Here is a 26,393-nt window from a genome sequence, read left to right on the forward strand (position 1 = left end):
CTCCAAACTGGGAAGCCAGCAATGCAGATTTTTGCAGAGGCCCCTCTTCAGAGCCAAGCCACGCATTAAAGTACAGCTGATAATTCAGAGGTGTCCGATCCACTAGTGTGCCCCAATAGACAAATGTCAGGACATGGCGTGAATGCAGGAAAGCCCTAATTACAATCAAAACTTGAGCGCTTCGCTCTAATCCGGTCACCCCGAAGAGGAGAACTGGTCACAGCTGCCTGAGTTCCACTGCTCAGGGTCAAAAGCCAGGAGCCGGAAGCTAGTGGGTTCAAGCGTTAGTGCAAAGCCTGCCAGTCGGCCTTTCGTTCCAACACCCGTGCAACAAGGGGGACAGACAAACAAGGGATGTTGGCATTCTTCCAGCTCTTGTCCATTCAATTGGCCGGCACCCAGGGCATCCATCCACTACCCTCTGTCATCACTAAAGCGATCACTAGAAATCATAATGCAGGTAACGCCTATTAATGTCTCTGGCATTTCATTCATACGTTTAATTACATTAAAAATAAAGGTGCTGGAATGATAGCCCTAAATCCTCTGCTTTTGCCCAGAATAGGTCTGATAGCTATAGGATGAAATTCAGGAAAGACAAGTGCCAAGTGCTACACTTAGGAAGGAAAAATCAAAGGCACAAAATTGGGAATAACTGCTTAGGTGGTAGTACTGCTGAAAAGGATCTGAGGGATATAGGGGATCACAAACTGGGTACAAGTCACCAATGGGATTCAGATGCAAAAAGGGCTAATATCATTCTGAGATGTATTAACAGGAGTGTGATGGATGAGAGAAGAGAAGTAACTGCTCAGGGCTGGTGAGACCTCTGCTGGAGTATTGTGTGCACTTCTGGGCACTACATTTTAAAAAAGATATGGACAAATTGGAGAGAGTCCAGAGGAAAGCAACACAAATAATAAAAGGTTTAGAAAACTTGATGCATGAGGAAAGATTCTAAAAACGTGGTACATTTAGCCTTGAGAAAAGAAGACTGAGGGAAGGGGGGGCGTGATAACAGTCTTCAAATATGTTAAGGGCTGTTAGAAAGAGGATTGTGATCAGTTGTTCTCCACGTCCACTGGAGGTAGGACAAAAAGTAACAGGCTTAATCTGCAGCAAGGGAGATTTAGGTTAGAAATTAGGAAAATCTTTCTAACTCTAAGGATAGTGGATTTCTGGAATAGGCTTCCCAGGAAGGTTGTGGAATCCCCATCACTGGAAAACAAAAAGACCGTCCCTGCCCCAAGCAGCTCACAGTGTAACGCTTCACACAGAAAGTAGGGCCCTGTCCCCAGAAATGACCTGGGCTGGATTTGAATTAGAGACTAAATCTTCTGATTTAATTATTAGTCTCGTGTTTCATCTAGCCCCCCTCAAAGGCAGGTGTGTTAGTTGAAAGAAAAACCTGCCACTGTTCACACAAATGGACTCGTCTCCTCTCTTCCTTTGCTCTTTTTTTCTAGTATTTTTGCTGAGCTTCCTCCAAGCACCGGAATGGAATTTGAGAGTCACTCTAGATTTCAACTTCCTTTTTGTTGGATTTCTCAACTCAGCAAAACGCGGGTCTCTGTGTCATCATTTACTTGGTATGATGTAACCATTTCCCTAAAACCCTAACGCCGCCCTCCATCTCCTGTATAAAGATGAGACAAAGGTAGGGGACTCAGCATCAGACAAAGGAGGAGAACGTGAAAGAATCCCAGCTCTGCCTCTGCTACTGCAGCTCATCCCCACCCAGCGGAAACATGAAGGTCTGTGTGGCTGCCCTCACCGTTCTCCTCCTCGCTGCTTTCTGCTCCCAGGTCCAGTCTCAGCTTGGTGAGTCCTGTTTCTCTTCTCTCTTTTTTTTTTTTTTTTTTTGGGCAACACTCAGAGCTCTCGCTGGGGCTCAGACGACTCAGTTGGTTTCAGGAGTAGGAAGGTGCATTCCCTATTCTGACACTGCTGCTTGTAATGACCCAGCCTGGCTGGGAGGGAGCCCAGAAACAGCCATAAACTTCAGTCAGTCCAGCTGAAATGTCTTAGGGGTCGCCCTTCTATGAGATGCCCGTGAGCAGTGACAGTGGGGGGCGGAGCCGAGTGTTAGCTGGCCCCAGTGGGACTTCGGGAGAAGCCTTTTGATCCTCACCCACCGCCAATAGTCATGCAAGTCTCTTCTTTCCTTCCAGATGGAGTCAACACCCCAACCTCTTGCTGCTTCAGTTACGTTGCCAAGCCAATCCCACGGAGCCTTGTGGTGAAGTATCGCCAGACCAGCAGCAAGTGCTCCCAGCTAGCTGTAATGTGAGTATGATTTTCAGCCATTCTATATGTCCATTCAGAGAAACACCCCTATGGAATGAATGGATGGAGGAAGGAATCTGCAGGACAATTTTAACACAGATGTCATAGGCATTTTTAACCCCTTGGTAAAAGAGTTTAAAAGACAGCTCTTCAAGGGTTCTCCACATTCCCCTGTGGCGCTTGGATGCCTTAATTCTAGAGGCCTTCAGAATACCTACAAGAGGTAGCTACAGAGAAACGAGGCTGGATTAATGTTTTGCATGCCCACGGAGAAGGCTCCTCCTTGAGCACTTGCTCTGAGTTCAAGGGCTGACACCGCTTTCAGTCCCCTGAGCAACAGCAGACCTGGTTTGGGAAAGCATTCTCATGCAGCTCTCTTTGAGCAGAAAGCAGGGCCACAGAGGGCACCAAGGGCGAAGTGGAGAAAAGCCGGGGTATCTCGAGCGTTCCACTAGGGGCATATGGGGTCAGTTCCACAGCTGGGGTAAACTGGCATAGCTACAGCTGCTGAGAATCTAACCCGAAAGCACCACTTTGTGCCACCACTAGGGAGAGTAACAAAGGAGGGAGTGGGGACAGACTGAGGAAGAAGAAGGGTTGCAACAGCATTGATACGCCAGGGTCACTCTGGTTAGGGATAGGCAGTGTTTCAGATGATGATAATCACTGATACTCCTTGCATGGGCATCGTGGAAGAAATGGGTCAGCAGAAGGGATATAAATGAAGACGGGACCAGTGGGACCAGAATTTAGGAGGGTGTCCCTTAGGCAGGAGGCAGAACTGCAGGGGGATGGGCTGATGGATGGGATTCTTCAGCACCATCATTTCAATTAAGGGATGATAATGTCAAGGGCTGGACATTGCCCCAGGATAGGGTCACCTGCTGGGGTGAGGCCAAGGTGGCGACATCAAAGCTGGAGACGCCGATCCAGTGACAATGGGACTTTATCCCCAGGATCTCCAAGCGCTGAGGCAGTTTAAATCCCTATGTTTGGGGGATGGTGCTACAGCTGAGTGACAGGCAATGGCTGTAACGTTATTGACCTGCTGCATTCTGATTGGCTTAGAGAATAGGCCTGTCATGTGCTGCAGCCAGTCAGAAATCAGCTTCTTCACAGTAGGGTTTGGTAAAGATTTCACCTTTAAAAAACCGGAGTTCTGATTGGCTGATAAAAATACGTGGTGGTGTTGGCCAAGACAGATTCCATCCCTTCTCCACAAGCTGCTCTGCCACACCTTGTGTCCCAGGGGGTCGATTTTCCTTCTTCTCCCTGTGATGATTCTGAACTGAGTTTTTATCTCTGCAGCTTTACCACGAAAAAGGGCCGGGAAGTCTGCTCTGATCCCAACGCACGATGGGTCCAGGAGTATATCAAACACGTGAAACAAAACTAACGAGCCCCCGCTGGAAATATCTGCTGGAGTCTGTTGCAAAAGAACGCAGAGGCTGAGGAAGGCAATTGCCCCGTCCACGAAGAATGTATTTTAATATAATATTTGTAATTTTATTGTTTTAACTAGAACAACAATTTATTATATTTATATTATTTGTGCTTAAGTTAAATCAACGTCAAAAAGATTTTTTGGTTAAAAAAATAAATAAAAAAAGAAAACAAGCAACTGATATGCCTGTTAATGAGGTTTTAGGGTTCAAATGCATAAAATTTCACGTGTTAACAAATATGTCTGGGTATACGCACCTTTGAATGCTTTGGGCTGTCTCCCTGAAGCTTTTGCAGCAGTGGTCCCTGACTTGGGAGAGGAACACACCTCTGGCTATATCAATTCTCAGTTAAAATAACCCAGCCCCAGGCCTTTACACCTGGAAGTGAAAGGGATAAGGTTGAAAAACCAAGTTCTGTTTATAAAACAAGGGTGAAATTCACTTCCAGTGGAGCAGTGTGGGGCAGGGCTTGGAGTAATGAGTGAACTGCTCCAGTCAAAGATGGGGGAGGCAGTACGGCCTGGTGGTTAGAACATTAGTTCTCAACCTTTTCTATACGAGGCCCCCTCCCTGACTTAGCAACGTGGGAAGGAGAGGGTGGTTGTAACCCCCTGATCCCGTTCATGACATTCCCCCCACTGAAGACTCATAGCCAGGTGTCCATACCGCCACTGCTGGCAAATAAGAGAACTGCAACCTACTGGCTCAAGCCCCACTGGATGTCCCAGCCACAGGGACCCTGAGTGGCAGTGCCTACCGCGTTCCCTGATTGGGCCAGGCATGCTATTTAAGGCATAGGGAAAACACCTGGAGGCTGCTGTTCAACTAGGTGGATCCCCGGCTTGGTGCTGCAACAGACCCTGCTGGGGCTCCTGATACCTTGCCTGGCCCCAGCCTCCTCCTGTTCCATTGCTTTGCTCCTCGTTCCTGATTCTCAGCCCCCTGCTCCGCTCCTGACACCTTGCCCTACCTTGGCGGACCTACTTGGCTCGGCCCTGGTGCGGTTCATCAACTCTGACCTGACCCTACGGCATGATGCTAGTATGGCCTGCTGCTCTCTGGGCTGACCACGTACCTCCTTCGTGATCCCCCTCCAGCCCCGGCCCCAGCCTCAATCCGGGACCCATAGCCAGGCTCCTGGCAATGGGTTAGAACACTGGCCTGGCAGTCAGGACTTCTCGGTTCTGCTCGGATGATCGGAGGGTGGGTTTTATTGAGAGTCTGTCACTGACCCGTGATATAACTGTGTTGTTGCCCTCTACAGGGCTGAATCAGAGCTGCTCAACTGTGTGTCCTAGGCTCTTCACTGCTAACAGCTACTGAAGATTTTCCTTTTGCACCAATCTTAGGGGCTGGTGCTTTTGCAGCAGGAGGGATCTGAGTTTTCGTTCCTCTGCTGCTGTGTGGCCGCAGCGTCTTAGGCGCCTGTAGTTGTGTTACGTTAATCTGACACAGCGGGCCAAATCAGTCACGGAGTAATTCCCCTGCAGTCCATGGCATTAGCCTAGGGATGAAATTACCCTGGCATAGACATAATATAATCCCTGGTTCTCTAGGAACTACACAGTTGTTGCCATGCTGCAGCCCTTGTGCGGGGGCAGTTTGAATTTATCCCCCAGGATTCCTGCCTAGGTCAGCGCTGACTTGGCAATGGGCTGTGTATTTACCTGGTTGCTATGGAGACTGCAAGTCAAAGGAGCTGCATATGGCAACAGACTTCACCCTTACAAGCCCGGGATCCCCGAGGACAGCAGGTGCGTGGGGAGGGATGTGTAATTTTACAGCCCCATGTGGTCGTTGGCAGCTGGAATTGAACTTTAGACCTCGGGCCCCAAGCGTACGACCCTTTACCATCTGAGCTAAAAGAGTCACTTCTGGGAGTCGAGGCTGTAGTAGGCTCATCAAACTCTATATGGGGCCCAACCACTATGAGACGGGGAGAGAGCCCCCCCGACTGGGTTACACATGCAAAGGGCTGGTGTCCTGCTGAGTGTCCGCCATGGACTTGGATCCCGATCCATTTGACACAGACATAAATCTTTCCCCGGAAGAGACCTAGTGTGAGACTCAGCAATAGACATGTCCCTTATAGACCCCAGTGTGTCTCCCTTCCCCGCAACGGTCCAGCTAGCCCGTACCTGGCACCTCCAGAAGACAGAGAGAAAAGCATCCAGAACCCAGCCATGCTGGAACTGCAGGGTGAAGGGGGTGTATAGAGGAGGGTGGGATGGAGCTCTCTAGGGGACACCGTTGCTGAGAACCTGCAGTAGCGCCGTTGCTGGGGAAGGTGTATTTGCTGAGCCCCGGGACGCATGCACTGGGCGTTGCATCCCCATTGTGTGCTGTGGGCCCTGCGAGCTTGCTAGATATAATCCCAAATTAATCTTGGTAGGTGCCTACCCACCAGCCCTGAACATCACAGTCCCAGGGAGTCCATCTGCAGTCACCGGGTGCTGGAGACAGATGGGTTATTTGAAAGTCTGTTTTCACTGATCAGAGATTCTTGCGGTCTGCAGCGTTTGGCCTCCAGTCTGCTGTATATTCGCTTTCTTGTTCTGGTGTTAAGCATCTCAGCGACATAATCTTTCAGTTCCTTTGCTTGGTTTCATTACCTGTTAGAAGCCAATTGGTTTTTATCTCATAACACTTGTTCCTCATTTTTCCAGGGACCAAAGGGTTGCTGGTTGTTTCTGTAAAGAAAGGGTTGATTTGCCGGCTCTGGAGTGGGGTGTGATGTTTTTAAAACGTGTTTAGAGCAAGCTGAACTGAAGGTTGCTATTTTCCTAGGTCAGACGGGGATCTGGGCCCCAGCCTCTGCCCTTCCCTCAGCGGATGCAAAGTCACGGCTGTGTTGTGTCACAGTGCATGATGAAATGTCACACCACAACCAGCCAGCACTGAGCAGCTACCAGGAGGGGGGGTGAGCCCAGCCCAGAGACCAGTCTGAAGTAAGTATGTGATATTTAATAAGGCCACAGTCCCTGTCAGATTTACCTCGCTGCAGTATTTATCTCGCCCCTCCATCCACATTGTCTGAGCACTTCACACTCCTTCAGTAACCTCGCAACCTCGCGAGGCAGGGCCGTGCTAAAATGCCCCTTGTGCAGGCTGGGAACGGAAGCACAGAAAGACTAAGTGACTTGACCAAGGTCTCAGCAGAAGCCTGAGGCAAAGCAAGGACTTGAACCCACCTCTCCTGAGTCCCCAGTGAGGGGCCGAACTGCAGGACCAACCTTTCTCCTCTTCAGGGGCAGGGAGTGTGGAGACTAGGTTGGGAGCAGTGAGTATGACAGGGACCGTGTGACTGTGCCCAGGGGTCTTTTCTCATCCTTTGCCGCTGTAAGGTCAGGACAGCTGGCTGGTCTAGCCACTGCTCCAGGGGGACAGAGTCCCACACCAGATGGCTGTGGCTTACTGTAGCCAAAGGAAAAACGTTTGGCAGTATTGACCAGCCAGAACATGCTCATTATTTGTATTACTGGAGAACCGAAGAGCTGCAGCCATGGCTCTGCTCCCCATTGTGCCAGGCATTGTACAAACAGAGCTACACGATGGTCCCTGCCCCAAGGAACTCACAGTCCAAGTAAACCACCCTATAACTCCTCCCACAGCAGGGCCTGCCGACCACAAGAGGATTCTGGTACCCGGGGCACGGGAGAGACCAGAAATAACTGTAAGGAGCCTGCCAGGCCCAGAGGAGACACCTTGCCTAAGAAAACACAAAAATCACAACAGATAATGCCCTCCCCTGCCTTTGTAGTGGGGTGGAGACTAACGACTTCTGGGGTAAATGAGGCTAGGAGGCCGATCCCGATCAATGGCGTCTCTTCCTCCAATAAGCAGCTCAAGGAGGGTTGTTTCAGAACTGATCTAACTGGAGATGCAGGAACCTCCCTGGGAGAGGTGGGATTTTTCAATTGTCCAGGGCAGGTTAATTCTCCATCCCTCACACGCAGTAGCACCTCGCGATCTCAATACGGATCAGGGCCCCATTGCGCTAGGTACTGGACAAACAAACAGCGAGGGGCAGTCCCTGCCCCAAAGAGTTTGCCATCTAAACAGACAAGGCAAGCAAAGGGGGGAAGGAGTCTGAGCTCCCTTTTACAGGTGCGGGAAATGAAGGGATTAATGGATTTGCCCAAGGACACACAAGCCGTCTGTAGCAGAGGCAGGAATTCAATCCAGGTCCCCGCCTAGCCCTGTAAGCTAGGACTAGCCTTCTCACCAAAGCCGCCCTTGGGAACCCCAGTAGCAGAGGATAGTGGAGTCACAGCACAGTGGTTTCCCAGGAGCTGAGTGAAACCCTCCTTGTTTTTGCAGTGCTGCTGCAATGAACCTCCGGGCCCTGCAGCCGAAGGAGGAGGGTGAGGATAAACGACCCGGCTGTGGGCTGGGGCGGAGGCAAAGCGAGGGCATCGCTGAGCAGTGGAACTCGCTGTTCTCGTGGGGGTCCAGGGCTGGGAGGGAGCCTGCTGTTGTAATGGCGAGTCGTGGATACGTGGGGGAGGGAAGGGCACTTGCTGTGAACAAAGGGAAGGGGCAGGGGGAGCAGAGTGACGTGGGCAGCAGGCTGGCCAGGGGAAGGCACACCAGAGTCCAGAGCAGTGGCTGCAGGGGCCAGAGATGCTGCTAAGACGCGGGGTCGGGTATCCCACCCTGTGCACATCACTTGAGTGGGTATCGGTGCACTTACCCAGGCACGTTCCTATACACACCCCGCTGCTCTTTCCAGGCTGCTGTAAGACTCCATCTGACGTCCCCACTGAGTCACAGCCGGTTGGGGAGTGGGCAGGACGCCCCTTAGCAGGCCAGCAGCGTCACTCCCCGTTGGCCAGAGGGCGTTGCCGTCGGCCCCTGGTAGCTCCCCCCACCCTGAGATGTGCTAGGACTTGTGCCTAGGTGCAGCCAGTCTGATTGAGCGCCATTTCCTTTCCTTTCCCTGCAGAGTGCGGGCTCTGCCACCGGGCGGACTCTGACCCCGACACCTATGGGCAGAAATGCCAGTGGGGTAAGCTGTGCGTGCACGAGAACTGCCTGGTGAGTAACTCGCCCTCTGCCTGGCGGCTGATGGCCATCCCCAGGGCTGGGCTTCTAACGACTCGCTTGACGGGATTCCCTCCACTTACCTTGCAGGGCACCTGGGTGGATCCTGGCCCCACTGAGCTCAATGGCAAACCTCCCCCGGAGCCCAGAGCTCCCCTGGCCTTATTATACTGCCCCTTCTTGGGCCGCCAGGGAACGATCTCGCTCCTGCTTTGGTGCTTTCAGTCTTTAGATGCCCGTGGGCCCTTTCATGGACCCCGGGGCCAGAAAGGACACTTAGGAGCGTCTAGTCTGCCCTCCTGCATGCCAGAGAAATTCCCCATGTCACCACTGTTTGAACTAGAGCAGAGCCATTAGAAACGCATCCAATCTAGGTTTCAAAATTCCCAATGATGGAGAATCCATCCCTGTGCCCTTGGTAAGTTGTTCCAATGGGCAATTACACGCCCTTAAAAAATTGCATCTATTTTCCAGTCTGAATTTGTCTAGCTTCAACTTCCAGCCATTGGATGGTGTCAGTCCTTTCTCTGGTCGACTGAAAAGCCCAGACGAGACCCCTGTTGGGATCATTCAGCCAAGTAAGGCAGATCCAGCCCTTTTCATCTTGCCTCACTAATTAATCCATCCAGCCCATTGGTTGCTTTTCTCTGCATGGCCCCCAGTTTGCTGATCTCTGCCTGATGCCGGGCCGGCCAGACCTGGACGTTGCATTACAGCTGTGATCTCGCTGTGGCTGTATGGGGAGGAACAACCATCTCTCTGCGCCGGGACCCCAGACCTTCGTATAACGCAGCCAAAATTCAGGCTGGCTTCTGTGAGCTCATGTCGAATTGGTTCCTCCTCATCATTCCTAGGCCTCCTTTGTCGTTGTTCGCTGTCCTCCTTAGTGGCATTGCTAAGACGTGTCTATCACATGAGTTTCTGGGTGCAGTGGGCACAGGTCTTTGGAAACGGGCATTACTGCCCGGCCAGTGACTGTCAACCCTAAGGTTAACAGCCCCAATGTAAAGGTCCCCTAGTTAGCACCAGGCTGCCTGGCATTCCTAGAATTTCTCCCCAATTCATTCTGCTGCCCGGTATTGATGTAACTCTCTGTCTACACTTATTCTGCCTGTTTCCACATCCACGCCAGTTTGAATGGGTTTTTGAATGCTGAGGCATTGAATCAAGGGATTTGCCGACACCCACACAGCAATCCCTTCTCTTCACGGCCTCTCTTATTACACTGAAAGCCGCCAAGCCTCCTGGTATGTTCCTTACAGCCACCCCACCCTACTTATGGCTCCTGCATTCTATCCTATCCTGTCCTCTTGGCACTGGCAGACTTCCTCACCTTTGTCCTCTTGCATAACTGGGCATTCAAATGAGATGTACCGCACAGAAACTGTCAGGGTTACTCTGGTTCCCCTGTTTCGAAGGCCGGCGTCATGTACTTCTTATAGATGGTAGATGGCAGGGCCGCTACTGCAGCAGTTTCAGACAGACAACAGAGCTTTCTTCTCAGAGAAATACACACCAGCCCCATCGGATCCTTGAATGCTCTGCCAGGTACGGCTGAGAGTGGCCTAAATAACGTATGATACACACAGGGCCACCTACACACAGTATAACACAGTTCAGCATTCCAGTACAACCAGCACCACTTTTGCTTTCCCCCAAACTACGTCAGCTCCAGACCTGTCAACCCCGGGACTCTGAAATGAGCACCGAGGGGCTGTGTCCTCAAAACGAGGGACACCACATCTTCGAATAAGGGACGTCACACTCTGAGCTGAACAGGCTGGTTTATTACATAGAGATCTGTATGTACAAGCAGGCAGACAGCCAAGAACTTGTAATGAAACGGAACAGCATGCAACTGACAAACGTCCTGGAGCAGCGGGGAGACGCCCCCGTCAGGTACACCTTTTTGAGGCTGAGTTGCAGTTGCGCTTTCCACACACGCAGACGATCGTGCGCTAGCTGGAGAGGGGGGATCTTATTCCTTTTAGATCCTTTGATTGAAGTCCAAGCCACACGTGTCTGCCTGGGGGTTCTGAGACGTGAATACAGCCGGCCTTGTGTTGCACTACCACTGAGCACTACACGTAGACCGCGCCAGCTGCCACTCAGCACGGCTAATGGGATCCCTGACTGAAACTAGCTTGCTCCAGACGGGACACTGTAAGCGTGGGACGTAGCAACCCGTATCCCTGCAAGGCGCAGGGGTGTATGAATTCGTTATTCCTCTTCCCGCACACTATACAGGAAATTGGACATCCTTTTGCCCAATGTCTGGGGTCGCCGGGACTTGACAATGGCAGTGCGGGATGGTGGGACAATTTTAAACATCAGGGCCAGGTTCGGGATGTCCCCCGCAATGTGGGCCACTTGAGGGGTAGGGTCAGAGGACTTTTAATTCTCAGTGGCTTGCTCATTTCATGAGTAAAACCGCAGGATGCATTGTATCCATCCTGCTGGATTTTGTACCGCGAAACGCTCAGGTTTTCCCTTCTTTGCTATGCACCGATAGCTCCACTCCCAAGGGCTTTCTCATTTCCAAACCATTGCCCTTGTGTGTCTTTTTAAAGATCGGTTTCAAGGATAGGGTGTTCACAGCAGCCGAAAGCAGTTGGGTGCCTAAACCCACTGGGAATGGGGTGCCTAAAGCCCTTAGGCCTCTTGCAAATCCCAAACTCACAAGCCATTCAGCAGCTCAGCTCTTTTAGAATCGTTAATTAGAACAGGTGGGGAATTACCTTGACAATTGTTTTCACCAGAAAATGCTGATTTGTTGACATGGAAACTGGTTGCAGACAAATACCGGGTTTTTGATGAGAAGGGGTTTTTCCGAGGGTGTAGTTCATCCACCTCTCCAAGAGGCAGTAGCTTTTCTTCCATCGACCTAGCCACATCTATACTGGGCGGGTGGGGAGGTTGACTTAACTCTGCTGCTCAGGACGTGAAATTTTTCACAGCCCAGAGCCCTGGAGCGAGGGTGATCTAATTTTTAAATGTAGGCATGCCTCTGGTTTGCTTTGACAGTAGCAGAGCACAGACTTGCCATGGGGTATTCGAGGGCGTTCCCTCTCTCTCACTCGTGGTTTCCCATGAAAAATGTCGGCGGGTCTCCAACTCATTCCAACGTGGAACAAAACCAAACGTTGGAACCTCCCATTTTCCACCGAACAGCATTCTTTCCAGCCAAGCCTCTCACTGATTTCCTCCTCCTCAGTGATGAAGAGGTGAGGTTACAATGCCGTTGTGAGTGTGCGGACGCTTCTGTATTACAGTACCATGCCAGCGGGCTGATCCAGAGGGGGAAGGACGAGGAGGGATTTTACGGGTTCCTATATCCAGACATCCGGAAAGAATTAAAGCGAGCAGTTCAGAAGGTGAGGCTGAGCAGTGCTGTATTATCTGGCACGTTTATTACAGTAGCGTCTAGAGGTCAACCAAGAGCGGGGCCCCGTTGTGCTAGGTGCTGTACAAACACAGGGTAGTAGCTAGGCAGGACAGACCCATGGTGGGGGTCAGAGGGTGTCACACACAAGCTGAGAGAACAATATGATGGCGGCAAATGTCATGATTTTTGTTGAGGGCTGGAGTTAGCTGGGAGGCGATTAGCTACACAGGGAAGGGAGAGCGGTGGGGTATCCAAACAGGGGAGGATGAGGAGGGTAGAGGGGCAGGCGTGCAGTGAGGTGGAGAGACTGAAATAGGACCCAGGCTGCTGGCTCCCGCCCCTCTTACTAGCACAGGAGCCAGTGTTACACGACAGCCGAGCGAACGTTGTGCGTCTAAACGCTTGTTGGCTGAAAAACGCTGATTTGACAAAATCACAACATTTGGCGGGTACGTATCAATGTCACGGATGGACAATTATCAGAATGTTTCATTTCGACTTGACCGCTTTGACTTTTTATAATGGACCAGCTGGCCTAGCTAGTCCTATATTTCTATGATGATATAATATAATATAATATAGAAGTGGAAAGGAAATATCTTTGGCATATTTTGTTTTGTGAAAAATTGGGAGATGTTGACTTCCCGTCCCAGTTTGGGCCGACACAAAACTTTGAAATCTCAGCATTTCCAGTGTTTTCCGACCAGCTCTGGGCGATATTCCCAGTGTGAGACTCTTCATGATCTCCACACTTCCCCTAGCATGGCAGAAACACAGCTCCCCGGGGCGGGGATGTAGGGCTCGATCCACTGAAGCCGCTCGGAGGTAGGGTGACCAGATAGCAGGTGAGAAAAATCAGGACGGGGCGGGAGGGAAGTAATAGGCACCTATATAAGAAAAAGCCCCAACTATCAGGACTGTCACTATAAAATCAGGACATCTGATCACCCTCGCTGGAGGATACCCTTTGTCTCCAAAGGGCTGTGGAAGGGACTCTTGGTGCTGTTGACTGTTCTGTCCCGGGGTGGATTTGCTCATGGTCCCGTTATTTCCAGACCTGCTGTGTGTGCGGCCGCAAAGGGGCGTCCATCGCCTGCCAGGGCAGGAAGTGCACCAAAAACTTCCACTTCCCCTGCGGCTCCGAGCGAGGCTGCGTCTGTCAGTTCTTCGGGGAGTTCAAGTAAGTGTGTCCGCGCGGTCTCTTGGTGCCGCTCCGCGTGAAGGGCTCTGCCAGTGTTTGCAGGACACACAACGGTCCAGGCAAAAACACCCCTGGGGTAGCGGGTGTCTTGTGAAAGTGCAGGTGACAGCATGCCCTGTGGGGCACAAGCCCCCTTCCAGGTCTTGCCCTTGCACCAAGAGGGGACGGAGCCCCATAACTGGCCTTATGGGACAAATCATAAGCCCCAGAGCTGAGAGACTCCCAGCTTTCAAGGCCCGGGAAGGATCCCGTGGTGAGGGTTTGGAAAATCTTTGGGTTATTTCCCAAATCTGATGGCAGCCGAACTCCCTGTGTTGGTGTGGATTCTTATGCAGCAGGCTAAGAGGAAGCACACTCCCTGGCCCCTGGATCAGAGACCCCAGGGGGCTAAAGAGCTGTAAAAGGGGAGCACAGGCCTCAACCCCTCCCAGCACAGTGAGAGCGGCCCCTGGCAGGATCTAGGCATGATTGCCTGGCCCCAGGAGTGAATATAGTCCCTGTCGGCTCTGCCCTATCACAGATCCTTCTGCTGGAGGCACCGGCCGGTGCAACGAGTAGGGCAGCGGCAGCGGCAGGCGGAAACCATCTGCGTGGTCTGCTTGGAGTCCATGGAGGGCAAGCCTTCGTCCAGCGCCCTGCTGTGCCCCGCTTGTAAGCATGCCTGGTTCCACCGACGCTGCGTGCAGGTGCGACTCCCCGTCTGCATTTGGTCCTTGGGCTGGCTGGAAACCCCAGGCGAAAAGCTCCACGGCCAACCAATCGCCGTGGGGGGGGGGAACACTCTGGGTTTTTTTTTTTCTGTTTCGGGGAGGTGGGGTGGACACCAACCCCCTGCAACGCCTCCCAGTGGAAACCGTCGAATCAAAAGTTGCAGCTCGTCTCCGGTGTGGCTGGAAAATCAAACCATCTGGGGGCACAGCTTTCGAGTGCCATGAAGGACGGTGTGGTTTTGACAATAAGGGATTTCAGTGGAGATTTCTGGACAAGCTCTAAGTCATCCTGTATGATAAACCTTCCACCCCCTCTCTCCCCCCCCGCCGCTTCCTGGCAGCTGTTGTCTGGGGGAGAGCCGATTCCTTTGCTGTGATCTGGTCGAAGCTGAGGTTTGATTCAGTAGCTTGGGAATCTCCCGGCATGCTGCATGGCTGGGTCTTTTCTCGGCCAGCTGGACTCTTCCTTCCCATCCACCATCACTGACTCCCAGAACTGTGCCCTCGGGGTTCCCAGAGGGGCCTCGGGGAAGCCATTTCCAGACCACTGTTATCCTGTCTTCCCTCCCACCCCCATGTGAGCTGGACGACCCCCGCCCATTGCCACCCCAGCCTTCACTCCACCTCCTGTGCTGTTTGCCCTGGGAAGGGCGTTATTGTCAGGGTCGCATGTTGTCGCTATTAGATAGTCCCTAACTGATATTACTGTTTGGGGACAGTCCCTTGTGGGGCAGCCTGGTTGCTCCAGGGCCCAGACACAGCAGGGGAGAGCTCAGGGGAATATTTATGGAGCAGATGTAGGATCGCAAGCCCCATTGGGTTTCTGGCAGCAGCCCACCATCACCTCCACATCCAGCCGGAGTGACGGCTCCTTTCCCCTGTGCTGCATGAATCGGGAGCAGCTCCTTTGCTGTGTCTGGTACAAGCGGGACAGAGTCAAGCCCCCTACTGGCAAGGTAACTTCCAGGACCATTTTCTACCCTTCTGGCAACCCATTTATTACTCTGGTGCATGAATCCTGTGGCTGGGAACCAGAATCACCAACTCCTCCTCCTCCTCCTCCAGAGGATTGTCTCATTCCCGCTCTCGTTTTCTCCGAGAGCGCCAACGTTAGCTAACTGCATGTCCATTTTGCTCCTTGCTAGTCAATGGCTAATTCACACCCCTGCCTCCCCACGATGGAAAGACTCCTTTCCCCCTGCAGGAATCTGATCTCTGCCCCCCGTTTGTGTCTCTCCCGCAGGGACATGCTCTCCGCGCTGCCTTGTACCACTTCCGATGCCCCAGATGCCGGGACATGGAGACATTCCAACGCGAAATGTTTCGAATGGGCATCAAAATCCCTGACAGGTCGGTTCCCTTCGTACCTTCACAAAGAGCAGGTCATCTCCGTGCTCTGCAGGCGTAGCTCGGCCACAAGATGTGGGCTTGATGCGGGACTCACTGGGCGACGTGCTCTGGCCTGTGATGCCGGAGGTCAGACTAGATGATCACGACAGTCCCCCAATTGCTTAGAAAATGTGCCGTGAGACATGAAAAAGGAGCCTGGGGCTCAGTGTGACTGGTGGGGAGCGCTCCAAGCCCCACTCCAGCCCCCCGCTCTGTGCGCCTCTTGGGAACGCAGGACAGCCTCGGCTTTGCAAATTGCACCAGCCAGGGACAGAACCAGAGCTCCTAGACCGCAGAGATAGTGACACAACTGCCTCCTGCCTCATCTGAAAGGGACGAGGGGAAAGAGTCCAGTTGTTACAGGGATGAGAAAGGGGCTAAGGCACTGAGGATGCCCTGGGCCAGTGGGCGGGGCCCTGGGCCAGTGGGCGGGGCCATGCCAGGCACTCCCAAGACTGGGGTTCTAGTCCTAGGTCTGCTGCTAACTGATCCCAGACAAGCCACGATACAATGGGGCTAGCGGTACTGCCCCCGGAGAGCTATGGAGGGGAAGTGCTTTCTGAGAGCTGGAGGGGGGTGTTCAATGTCCACCTCTGTTCTGGTAGCAAATCCGATGACCTAGGAAACTCAAGGATGGTTCTTGGCGACACTTTGCCTGACAGAATCCACAGCATGAGGTTAGCCATGGCAAGAGGGGGGGATTCTCACTGCTCAAAGAGAACGTACCTCAAGAGAGCTGGGATTGGCTGGTCCTCATGCTTATTACTACCATGACGGGAATGTATAACAGCAGCACCTGGGGGCCCTGTGACGCTCCCAACCGTGGCGCAAGAGTTTGAGTCCCAACCTCTGGGCAGACTGTTGCCCAGCAGGGCACAAACCCCAAACTACTCCTCAGGCACTATAACAGCCTTGGCATGGAATGGCAGCCAGTCCCCTGGGGCACTCCGATCAGCCTTGCCAGCCAGGTGCGCGTACCTCTGTGATAGATGGCCTCTTACACCACACTTCACAGCAATATTCCGGTTACTGCCAGGCCCAAAGGACCAGTCACTTACCCCGGGTCAGTGGCACCTTAGAGCTCACACCAAAGACAACGCTTGCAGCCAATCCTAGAATAAGCTATACAGAGATGAGTTAACTAGGCAAAGGAAATTAAAGCTATTTACGAGGTTAGGGCAAGTGAATATAGACACACAAAAGGGTGACAGTGTCAAGTTTTAAAAGGCAACTCAGGCTTCTATAATGAGCAAGCGCTACTTGTCCTTCAGGGCTAGCCCAAGCCACGCAGCTGGGGATCTCTTGCTAATGCCTAGAAACTCTTTTTTCCCCTCCCCTCCCCTCCAGAGCCCCAGCAACACAGAGATCCTGCTTCCTTTGGTTTGCGGTTTTATCCCCCTCCTGCCATGTGCTCTGAGCTGCACACTCAGCTGATGGGAGTGTAGTTGCACGAATCATCTTCACGGTGGGAGAGCAGAGCAACAATATGGGCCATTAGTCCTTTGGTTGAGGGTTTCTCAGCCCAGATGTGGGGGGTTTCCCGTAGTTTGATCTGCTCATCTGCCATCGATGGGTCTCTTCTTCATGCTAATTACTGCCCCTCTCCTGTCTGGCGATTCATACTCTCGCAGAAGCTCGCACTGCACCTGCTCAAACATTACCTTTCAGTATGGAACACGGATAGCACGAGTCAGACCAATGCAGGGCAGTAATTCACAAGCACTGGATAGAGTCGGAACATTAAATACGTTCTTATCACTCGAATGCCTATTTTATCACGGTTAGCCCACAAGTGAGTCTGACAGATGCCAGCTGTGCATCTGTCAGTGTCCAGTTGAGACACAGGGACCTTGGCATGATCTGGCTCCTGGTCTGCCAGCGGTGCAGCCCCAATTACAGACCAGCACTCCATTACGCTAGGTGCTGTACAAACACAGGCCGAAGAAACAGTTCCTGCTGCCCCAAGGAACTTACTGTTTAGTCACCAGCATCTGAAATGCTGGAAACAAAGATGTCCTTGCTATGCAGGACGGGCTGTGGATTCATATTAGAAGCACACTAATTCCCTCAACCTCACTGCTCCACCAGAGACGCTGCCTGGGAGGAAGATGGGGCATTCAGCGACCAGTATCACAGACACAGCCGCTGTGACGCCAGCTGCTGCCTGCACGTGGGCGGCAGGGAACAATCCACAGAAGACGGGTAGGCAGTTAACTTCCCGTGGCTTTGCGTTGTCCATGCTGCGCGAGGGGTGGGGTGGGGTTGGATGTAGTCTAGGTCCTGCCCCTTGATGGCCATGGGCTGCTCAGCTGTTCCCCAGCAGGAGTCACTCGGCGATGGCCGGCTACTGGCCAAGGTGGTTGCCTTTGTTCTGGTGTCCCCCAAAGTGGCGTATGAGGACGATCTCATTGCAGAGAGGAGCCGGGGCTGCAGGGCTGGAGACACTTGAGCCCAGCTCCCCAAATGTATTTAGGCTCCTAACTGCCACTGAAATCCAAGGGAGTTAGGAGCCTAGGGTCCTTTGAGGATCTGGGCGGCCGTCCCACCTTGGCTTTGGCTGCTCAGGGGTCTCCAGGCGGGAGGTGCTGACCCCGACCTGTTTGCTTCCCCAGCCCGTGGAAGCTGCTGCTCTGCAACTCGTGCGGCTCCAAGGGGACCCATCGCCGCTGCGCGTCACTGGGGAAGACCACGGGCACATGGGAGTGCGAGGACTGCGCTGGGCCGGCGAGCACACGGGCAGGTCCGGAGCGTTTGTAACGTGGGCGCCCAGCACCGGCCAGCACCACGCTGGCGGGGCTGTAGGGGTGTGATGGCCGCCACCTTGGCCAACACACCAGGTAGGGCCGACCCAACAGCCATGGCCGTCAGTGGGAATCTGCCGCTGGCCTTTGGATCGGGGTCTCCTGCACGGCGGCCGGCGAGAATCCTGGCTGGAACCCTAGATCCTGAGGGCTAAATCCTGGGCTTACCCTGGAGGCTGGGCAGAGCTGCCTCGCCCCATGGGGAGTTCCTGTAACCCCCTGGTGAGTAACTGGCCCCCTCTCTGCCAAGCCAGCGGGGATTGGGCTGTGACAGCCCCAGCTCCAGGGAGCTGGATCTCGCGCTGTAAGTCCTGGGTCCTGTCCCCCGGTGGCAGCCATCACACACCCACAGCCCTTCTGCATCACAGTAGCACGATGCCCCCTGGAGCTGCCTGCCTGTGCTGGGTAGGACAGTCATTTGCTATGGTTCCTGCTCCACACAGAGCTGATTAGCTCTGATTGTGGTTGTGAAGGGTGTACTAGGTCCAGAGGCCCCCTGGTGGAGGCCTCGCAGTCCTGCGTCACCCTGCCCCAGAGAGGAACAGAGGAGAAGTCCTCCAGGAAGCCTAGAGGGGCTGCTGCTGGACTGACCAATCAGGGGCCAGAAGGGCCATATAAAAGCTAGCAGCAGAGGCCAGAGCAGTCATTTGCTGCTTGGAGCTCAAAGAAGGAGGGTGGGGGTACTTAGTTGGCTGGAAGAGTAGCAGGGTTGTGGATAGGTATTGGTAGGCTGAGCCTGGGGATCTGAGCCCAGAAGCTAGCTGGACCAGGCAGGGCCAGGCCAGGATACAGGGGTGCTTGTGAGAGGCGGGTGCTGAATCTGTTACAGGCATGGAGATGGGGCAGGTCCATAGCTCCACTGTCTCTGCACCCCCTTAGCAGCACAGCAGAGCTGTAGGATCCTTGCTCCCACTCCTCCGTTGGGGTCTTGTGAGAGTCAGCCATGACCTAGCCCTAAATGAACAGCCCCCCTTTCCTTGTCTGAGACTCCTGGGCAGCCTTTGGTTAGGGTGGGTCCCGTCTGGTTCCCCTTCCCTAGTGCAGATGGGACAGAGCCCCAGGGCTGGGCTCTGTGGGTTGGTCTGGAGGGGACCGGGCCATTTCCCCTCGTGCAGACAGACCCTCGGTGAGCTTCCATGAGGAGACTGGCCCCGGGTGGCCCAAAGATCAGAAAGTCAGGCCCCTGGGAGGAGGGGTGTGGAGATGTCATGTGCTGCTGCACGGCTGCCCAGAGAGGCTCCCAGGCGGGCCTGCCCGCCCGTGGGCTGCAGATAGAAACACATACCCACCTGCCGTGGGAAGTGGCCGGTGCTGGGCCAGATCACCCCTCCACAGGGCTACTGGGGAGAGAGCCCAGGGCCATGCCCCCGCAGAACAACTCCTGACCTGCTCCATTGGGGTGGGGTTAACACTCTCCCTGGGACAGACCCAGAAGATCATGGGGACTCTTGGGACGCTGAGGTCATCTGCTTTGGGGCAGTGGTTTGGGGGCCCCAGCCCCCTCACTTCCCTGGGAGCCTGCCTTCAGCACCCCTTTAAAGAGGTTTCCCCACCCTGGGGGGTTTGTGGGAAGACTGCGTGGCATGGGAGAGGGTGATCTCCATGCACAGAGGTGCCTGCCCCTGTGGATACGTGGGGGGCATGACTAGGCTGTTCCCGCTGTTAGCCAGGAAGTGCTACCCAGGTCCCCAATCCACGGCTCTGCTCCCCTTGGCACAGACCCTGCTGGAGAGACCGGGGCTAACTGGCGAAGCAGCAGACTCTGAGAGCTGCCTCCCTGCAGGATCACTGCGCCCAGCCAGCAGGCTTCCCCAGCACCGGGAGAGGGAGACCCAGGTCGTTAGCTGCCCCACAGGCCTCTCCTACCCTAATGCGGGTGGAACCGAACCGAAGCAGCTTTCTGCCGGGCACTGCTGGGTGTGGTGTTCCTGGGGCTCTGCAGGGGCAGCCTGGTGGTGGCGGTAACCCATCTGCCTCTCATTCCAGCGTCCCACCAGCTCTCCGACCCAGGCAGGCCAGCAACCAGCCAGGCTGCGTGTGGAGCTCTGCGTCCAGCCACGCTCAGGAGGCCAGGACCCTCCACTCTCTCCCCGAGATCCAGGCTCTCCCGTCCCCTCAAATGAAGCCCCTTTGCTGCCCCAGTCCCTGGCTGTGCTACTGCAGGTATGTGGGACGGTCGTTCTCGTGGTGGTTTCTTGTAATGAAACCTCCACCCCCACTGCTCTCCTCTCCCACTGCTGTGGTCCGGGCTCCCCCCGGCACCCACAGGTTCCCCGGCTTTTCCAGAGCATGCACCTGTGGGTGCCGAGGCCTCGATGTCCTTTGAGCAACACGGGGTGCTCCGGAGAGCGTGACCTGCGTCCCCTGCTGGCCGGAGCGCGTTGTCTTGGGCGGGATCTCAGCGTGTCTCGCGGATGGCTCCAGCTCTCCTCCCGGGGGTTTACCGCCACGCCCAGCTTCGCACCCGCGGCTGATATGATCGCCTGCCATTTGTTCCCCTGCTCCTGTATCATCGGGAGACGGGCCCCGACGCAATATAACGCACATCCATCTATAACACTGTGAGCTAGCGCGGGATGATTATTGTTCCTGCCGGTGTCTGTGAGTCAGAACAAGTCACAACATACTGCTTTCCCTCAGTGCCGCGGTTCCCTGGATGCCAGCTCAGACTCCCACCTGCCCTGAGAGGTACCACAGCAGGCAGGGACCAGAGCTTTGTTTGTCTCCTGGCCATTATTGCCTCAGACACACCAGCCAAGCCTTTCAAACGTACCCAGTGATTTTGGGGCCCTTGATTTGCAGTCCCAGCTTGACCGAGTTTTAAAAGGCCTGCTTTTTCAGAAGGTTGCAGCCCTGTATGAAAATAAGGCCTCTTGCATGTGTCTCAAGACTGGCACCCAAAATCGCTAGTCACTGTGGGACATCCTGACCCCCTCCTCCTCTGCTGTGGGCAGAGCCTGGCTCATCTAATGCCCAGTGCTATCATGGTCCCACCATCCTTGAGGCCTCTGCACATTATTTCTTCCATTATCCTATTAGAAATCAAAGCTAGATTTTCTAGGTGGGACTTTCAGGATCTCATGATCGTATTTGAAGACAGGCAGCTCATTTGCTTTTACCTTGGGCCTTGTCTACACTGGGAAATTAATCTGGATCAAATAATGGCGTGAATTGAAACTGGATTAGTCAAACTGGATTACACCCCTGTGTTCACACTCTAATTTGGAAGAAAAGTGGCCTTAATTCAGTTTAGTTTAGTTCAGTTCCTGATCCAGTGCAGTTATACTGGTATGATAATGCTGGTAAATCTCCACATGTAGACAAGCGCTAGGACTTTAGTTCCCTTATGGCTTTTCGGAGCCACATGTTAATAAAGTCATTAGCTAATCTCTAAACATGCCGGGATGCCGGCCAGCCAGACATGCTGATTCATATATAATCCCCTGGTTCCTCTCCTTAACCGACGGCTGGCAAAAGGCCAAAGTGGCAGTGTCAGGGTGACTATTTCCAAGGGCTGTGTAATCTCCTGGCATGCGGGATGTTCTTTTCACACCTTGCAGGCTGATTTGTCGTCCAGGGGCTCGGGGGTGTTAGACTCACCTGGATTGCTACCGTACTAATGGGCGGGCTGTTGTGTGTTACAGAAATGGCCCCGGGAGCGCTCACAGCCAGGCTCTGCCTGGGAGGGCCTCGTGCGCAACAGCATCAGGAGAACGCTGTCCTCTAAGGTGATGACTTCTGTCTGCCATAGGAGGGCCCGGGAGCATCAAATGGAATGGCCTGTTCGAAAGGGGGCTGACTTATGGCTGCTAATCAGGGGCTGGATTGGGGTCTGCTCCCGGAGTAGGGGTGAGCAACGAGGAGGAGGAGGATGCCAGGAACAATTGCCCAGGGCAGCACTGAGATTGTTCCCTTCGTGGCACATGGACAGAGCAGACCCAGGGTCGGGGAGGGACAGGGCCCTGCTCTGCAGAGGTGCTCTGGGGGCAGCTGGATGGTGCCGGGAGCGTGCCGCATGCCAGGCTGTTTGGGAGGGGTTTGCTTATGGGGGTCACAGCCCTCGCCCTGGGCTGAGCACCGACACAGCTCAAGGCTCAAATGGTAGGATCCAGCCTGCTGCACTGGGTGAAAATGGATCTCAGCCTGAGCGGAAAGTGCTTCGGGCCACAGATTAAAGGCCACAATGGAATGGCGCCAGCGCCCTCTCGTGACTGCACGTGTGAACAGCGTGTCTGCTGGAAGTGCTGTCTGACGCGTGGTACAAATGCCTTCCAGGTTTCCTGCCTTTGTAGCCCTTATGGAGCAGGCCTTAGCTGTGGGGGGCACGAGCAGCCGGGGGGCTTTTCCGTTCCCCCAGTCACCAATGCGTTTTGTGTTTGAGTTAAGTCACTGCGCGGTTTGCTTTCCTGCCTGGATCCTGCCGTCTGGACCTCATCGACTGTCTGAGCCCGGGAAATTTTGCAAACATTTCCCGCCAGCCCTGGGCCTGGCCCACGGGTCAGACCGCCATCGGGCACTCGAGCGGAGGTGGATTGCTGGCTTTTGTTGAACCCCGTGTCGGCTAACCCTGCTCAGAGGGGATATCGTTGATAGGGTGCTTAAAACAGTGGCCGCTGCTGATGTCCGATAGAGCCGTGCCACTGTAATGAGCTGCCTCTGGACGGGGCAGCTCTGGTAGGGACCGACTCTGAGACCTCTGGGTCTAAAACCAGGATCGGCTACTGCCCCGTGTGAAAGGACCCAGCTGCGTTAACCCAAATGTAGGCCACTGGGTCTCAAACGTATCTGATCAGCTCCCCTTCTCTGTGTCTGCAGTTGTTTACACCCCCGCAGGACACACACCAGCACCCAGCCCTGAAGGCAGCGCTCCGCCAGCAGCAGCGCAGAAGTAAGGGTGGCTATGTGAAAACGACATTGACGAATATCACTTTTCACAGCAGACTCAGCAGCCCATTGCCACCCTCACTTCTGCGCTGCTGCTGCCATCCCAGGGCTGACAGCCGGTGGCTTGCTGCTTCCCAGGAGAGGGAGAGGGTAAGGAGAGCCTGAGCTTGGCTGGCGGGGATCCAGCTGCCCCCTCTGTCCCTGCCTCCTGGCTGTGCGTGGCCATTCTGCATGAGCCCCGGCCACCCAGAGCTGAAAGCCACAGCTCTTCAAAAAGAATAATAATAATAATAAAAAAAGCAGCACACAGTTCGCACAGCCTTTGACACGTTCCCACGCCTCTGCCCCGTCGTTGGAGAACCCTTGCCAGGCCACGGCAGGGGGACAAGACAGCATGGGTTGCAGTAGCAATGGTGCAGACGAGGCTGGGGAGGGACGGGCCCAGGCAGTGTTTGTGGCGCATATCCCTGCAGCCATGAAATGAAGGGGGGACTTCCCAGGGGGCAGCTGTGCAACGACGTAGTGTAAGACCGTCGCGATTGTAACAAGGGCAAAGCTTAGGTGAACACCGACCGGAGAAGTCAACAGCGGAGCTATTTCATTTACAAAACCCGTGTCACAGCGTGAGCAGCTCGTGATTTTGATCATGAATCCTGCAATATTTGGGGCTTGTGTTTAAAGCCCCAGCTCCCAGAGTCCTGTGATGACGGGAAGGTTGGCTTTTGTTTTTCTTTTAGAAGCAAGTTTCTCGGCCTTGTGGCTGTGGAAGAGCCATCCTGAAAGGTGACCCCTAGAGGTTCAAAAACTGGAAGGCAAATAAGAAACAGCTGCTGTGGTCCCCGGTCAGCGCCCTAGCATAGGACACAGGAGACTGAGTTCACTTCTCTGCACTGCCACATGCTCCCTGGGTGACCTAATCTCCATTGTTTTCAGTCAAGGAGTCTAAACGCCTTTGAGCATCTGAACTTCAGTCTCTCTCCACCTCAGCTCCCCAGCTGTACAGTGGGGATAACAGGGGGAGCTGTGAGGATAAATACTGTAGCGAGTGGGAGGTGCTCAAACACTGCGGTGAGGGGAGACAGGTGTAACATTTAAAAAAAAAATTTCATGATTTTTAAGCCAGGCTTCGGGATGGTTCTCAAATGCCCCGGGCGAGCAATGCTGCTATCACAGCCCTGTAACAACTGCTGCGGTTAGAAAATCTATGCTGAGTACTTCTGACCCAAGAGCATGAGTGCCAGCCCCAGGGCAGAGTGTTAAGAACCTGGGCACAAACTCCAAACTGGCTATGAGTGCTATACTTAGATTTCACCAACCGATCATCAAGTGTAAACTCCTCAGGCACGAAAACAGCCTGACCATGGAGTCACAGACAGTCCCCTTGGGTACTCTGGTCTGTCTCGCCATCCAGGTGAGCATACCTCTGTGGTAGATTACACCAAGAATCAGAGGAATATTCAGGTTACTCCCAGTCCCAAAGGACCAGTTACTTACCCCAGGTCAATTGCACCTTAGCTCTCACACCAAAGACAACACTTACAGCCAATCCTATAATAAACTATACAGAGATGTATTAATAGGAAAAGGAAACGAGTTATTTACAAGGTTAAAGCACGTAAACATAGATACACAAATAAGCTACAATCTTATGTTTGAAAAGGTAATAGAAGCTTCTCTAATAAGCAATCTCTATATGTCCTTTAGGGCTAACGCAGGCTAAGCAGCTGGGGATCCCCTGCTTATGCCTAGAAACCTTACCCTAGCAACATAGAAATACAGTTCCTTCTTGTTAGGGGATTTTATTCCCCTCCTCTCATGTGCTTTGAGCTGCAACTCAGCTGATGGGAGGAATCCATGTGCGTGACTCATCTTCATGGCAGGGAACAGCAGAGCTCCAAACTCTTTTGTCCTCTTTAATGTTCTACCATAGTCCATCTGGTGTCAATGGACCTTCCCTCCTGAGGCCGATATAACATCTTCGGTTGCAGATGGGCACATCGTGCCAGTTAATGTCTCTTTCCTGTCTGGTGATCTACACAGTTACAGAGGCTCGTGATACAACTGCTCAAATCTTACCTTACAATATGGGCTACAGATGTTAGAAGTGAGATGAATACATTCGATACAGTCTAAGCACTAAAACACGTTTGTATCACTCCAGTACCACACAGGGGAGCCACACTGGTTCCAGGTACATATCTGTCAGTATTCAACTGAGGCATGGGGCCCTGGAGCTGGCACCTGCTTGCCAGTGGCACAATCTCCCGCAGCCCGTGCCGATAGCAGCGGGCTCTCAAGAGAAGCCAGAGCTCAGAGGAGCAAGCGTATGCAGGACAGCAGCGGAGTTAGCCCCCTTACCTGCCAGCCTTGTCTGCAAATGGGATCCCTCCGTGAAAGCAGATAATGCTCAGAGGGAATGCTCTCTGTGCAATTCACGGCACTCTCTCTTTTCTTTCACAGCACGTGGGCACAGGTCCTGGGAAGAGCTGTGCACCGCAGGGGATCCCTTGCCCTGCTGAAGCAAGGTGCCGCCACCCAGGACGCAGGGAGTGGATGCGAATCACTCTTTTGCTGGAAGACCAGCTCCCCAGGGAGTTCATGGCTGTGCAGCGTTGTAGATCGGCGCAGTCCATAGCAGCAGGGAAACCCACACGGAAAATTAGACCTGAGTGTAGTTTTGCTCTGAGAAGTGTCTATCAACGCTGCACATTTCAGTGTTGTGTGGATCTGAGGCGCAGCTGCCGCATTGTCTAAAATGATGTGGCACTGCTCTTTACTCTGGTTAGCTCAGCGGAGCCAACATGCCCATAGGAGAGGAGCTGGGGTCCTGTGTATCATTAACTGAATTAAATTCATACCTGCGCGAACCCACTGAGAACAGTGGGGTGTACAATGGGAATGCTAGGCCGTTACTGGATGACAATGGGGTACATACAGGGGATGTTAGATGGCAGGCACACAGCAATGGGATGTGAGGGTTAAACAGAAAACCCCACAAAAAAACCCAGGATATTCAGAGCAAAGATTAAACTGCAGAGCTGGCCAGGAGGTGAGAAAAATGCAGACAATCTTTTTGTTTTGTTTTGTTTTCCTGGAAGTTTTCAGGGGCTTTTGTTGAAAACCTGAAGACCCCAAAATGTTCAGTTTTCAGTTGCCGAAAACCCAAATTTTTGGTTTTTGGCAAAAGCCCAGAAAGTTTAGGTGAAAATGGAATTTTTTTGCAAAAAAACCCTACAGAATATATGTTGC

At 53.4% G+C, this 26,393-nt stretch overlaps 2 protein-coding genes and 1 long non-coding RNA gene across 4 annotated transcripts; all 3 read left to right on the forward strand.

Moving 5' to 3' along the window:
* The first annotated feature begins 1,693 nt into the window (after positions 1–1,693).
* Positions 1,694–3,895, forward strand: LOC137146417 (C-C motif chemokine 4-like). Its single transcript, XM_067537675.1, has 3 exons — positions 1,694–1,821; positions 2,172–2,286; positions 3,595–3,895. Exons 1-3 carry the CDS (start codon positions 1,749–1,751, stop codon positions 3,680–3,682), a joined length of 276 nt encoding a protein of 91 aa, XP_067393776.1. The 5' UTR covers positions 1,694–1,748; the 3' UTR covers positions 3,683–3,895.
* Positions 3,896–8,061: 4,166 nt separating this feature from the next.
* On the forward strand, positions 8,062–25,844 carry LOC137146658 (PHD finger protein 7-like). Its single transcript, XM_067538155.1, has 10 exons — positions 8,062–8,095; positions 8,677–8,768; positions 12,047–12,148; positions 13,215–13,339; positions 13,881–14,046; positions 15,314–15,420; positions 17,548–17,661; positions 18,072–18,199; positions 21,905–21,988; positions 25,605–25,844. Exons 1-9 carry the CDS (start codon positions 8,062–8,064, stop codon positions 21,985–21,987), a joined length of 951 nt encoding a protein of 316 aa, XP_067394256.1. The 3' UTR covers position 21,988; positions 25,605–25,844.
* Positions 18,927–21,019, forward strand: LOC137146497 (uncharacterized). 2 transcript variants are annotated; one of them, XR_010917958.1, is made up of 3 exons: positions 18,927–19,386; positions 20,247–20,423; positions 20,901–21,019. It is a non-coding gene; the product is annotated as an uncharacterized lncRNA (long non-coding RNA). The 2 variants fall into 2 exon arrangements; XR_010917957.1 differs by having other exon boundaries at positions 18,927–19,067.
* Positions 25,845–26,393: the final 549 nt, after the last annotated feature.

This window comes from Emydura macquarii, unplaced genomic scaffold (genome assembly GCF_026122565.2).
Source record: "Emydura macquarii macquarii isolate MOO-44397 ecotype Brisbane River unplaced genomic scaffold, CSIRO-AGI_Emac_v2 contig_450, whole genome shotgun sequence".
Taxonomy (NCBI): Eukaryota; Metazoa; Chordata; order Testudines; family Chelidae; genus Emydura; species Emydura macquarii.

Bases quoted from the DNA above. Each gene is read 5' to 3' on its own strand.
- LOC137146658 (XM_067538155.1), top strand. From the start codon at position 8,062: ATGAACCTCCGGGCCCTGCAGCCGAAGGAGGAGG. The intron at 8,096-8,676 runs GTGAGGATAAAC...CTTTCCCTGCAG, and splicing joins CCTGCAGCCGAAGGAGGAGG to AGTGCGGGCTCTGCCACCGG. The intron at 8,769-12,046 runs GTGAGTAACTCG...TCTGTATTACAG, and splicing joins GCGTGCACGAGAACTGCCTG to TACCATGCCAGCGGGCTGAT.
- LOC137146417 (XM_067537675.1), top strand. From the start codon at position 1,749: ATGAAGGTCTGTGTGGCTGCCCTCACCGTTCTCCTCCTCGCTGCTTTC. The intron at 1,822-2,171 runs GTGAGTCCTGTT...CTTTCCTTCCAG, and splicing joins CCAGGTCCAGTCTCAGCTTG to ATGGAGTCAACACCCCAACC. The intron at 2,287-3,594 runs GTGAGTATGATT...TTATCTCTGCAG, and splicing joins TGCTCCCAGCTAGCTGTAAT to CTTTACCACGAAAAAGGGCC.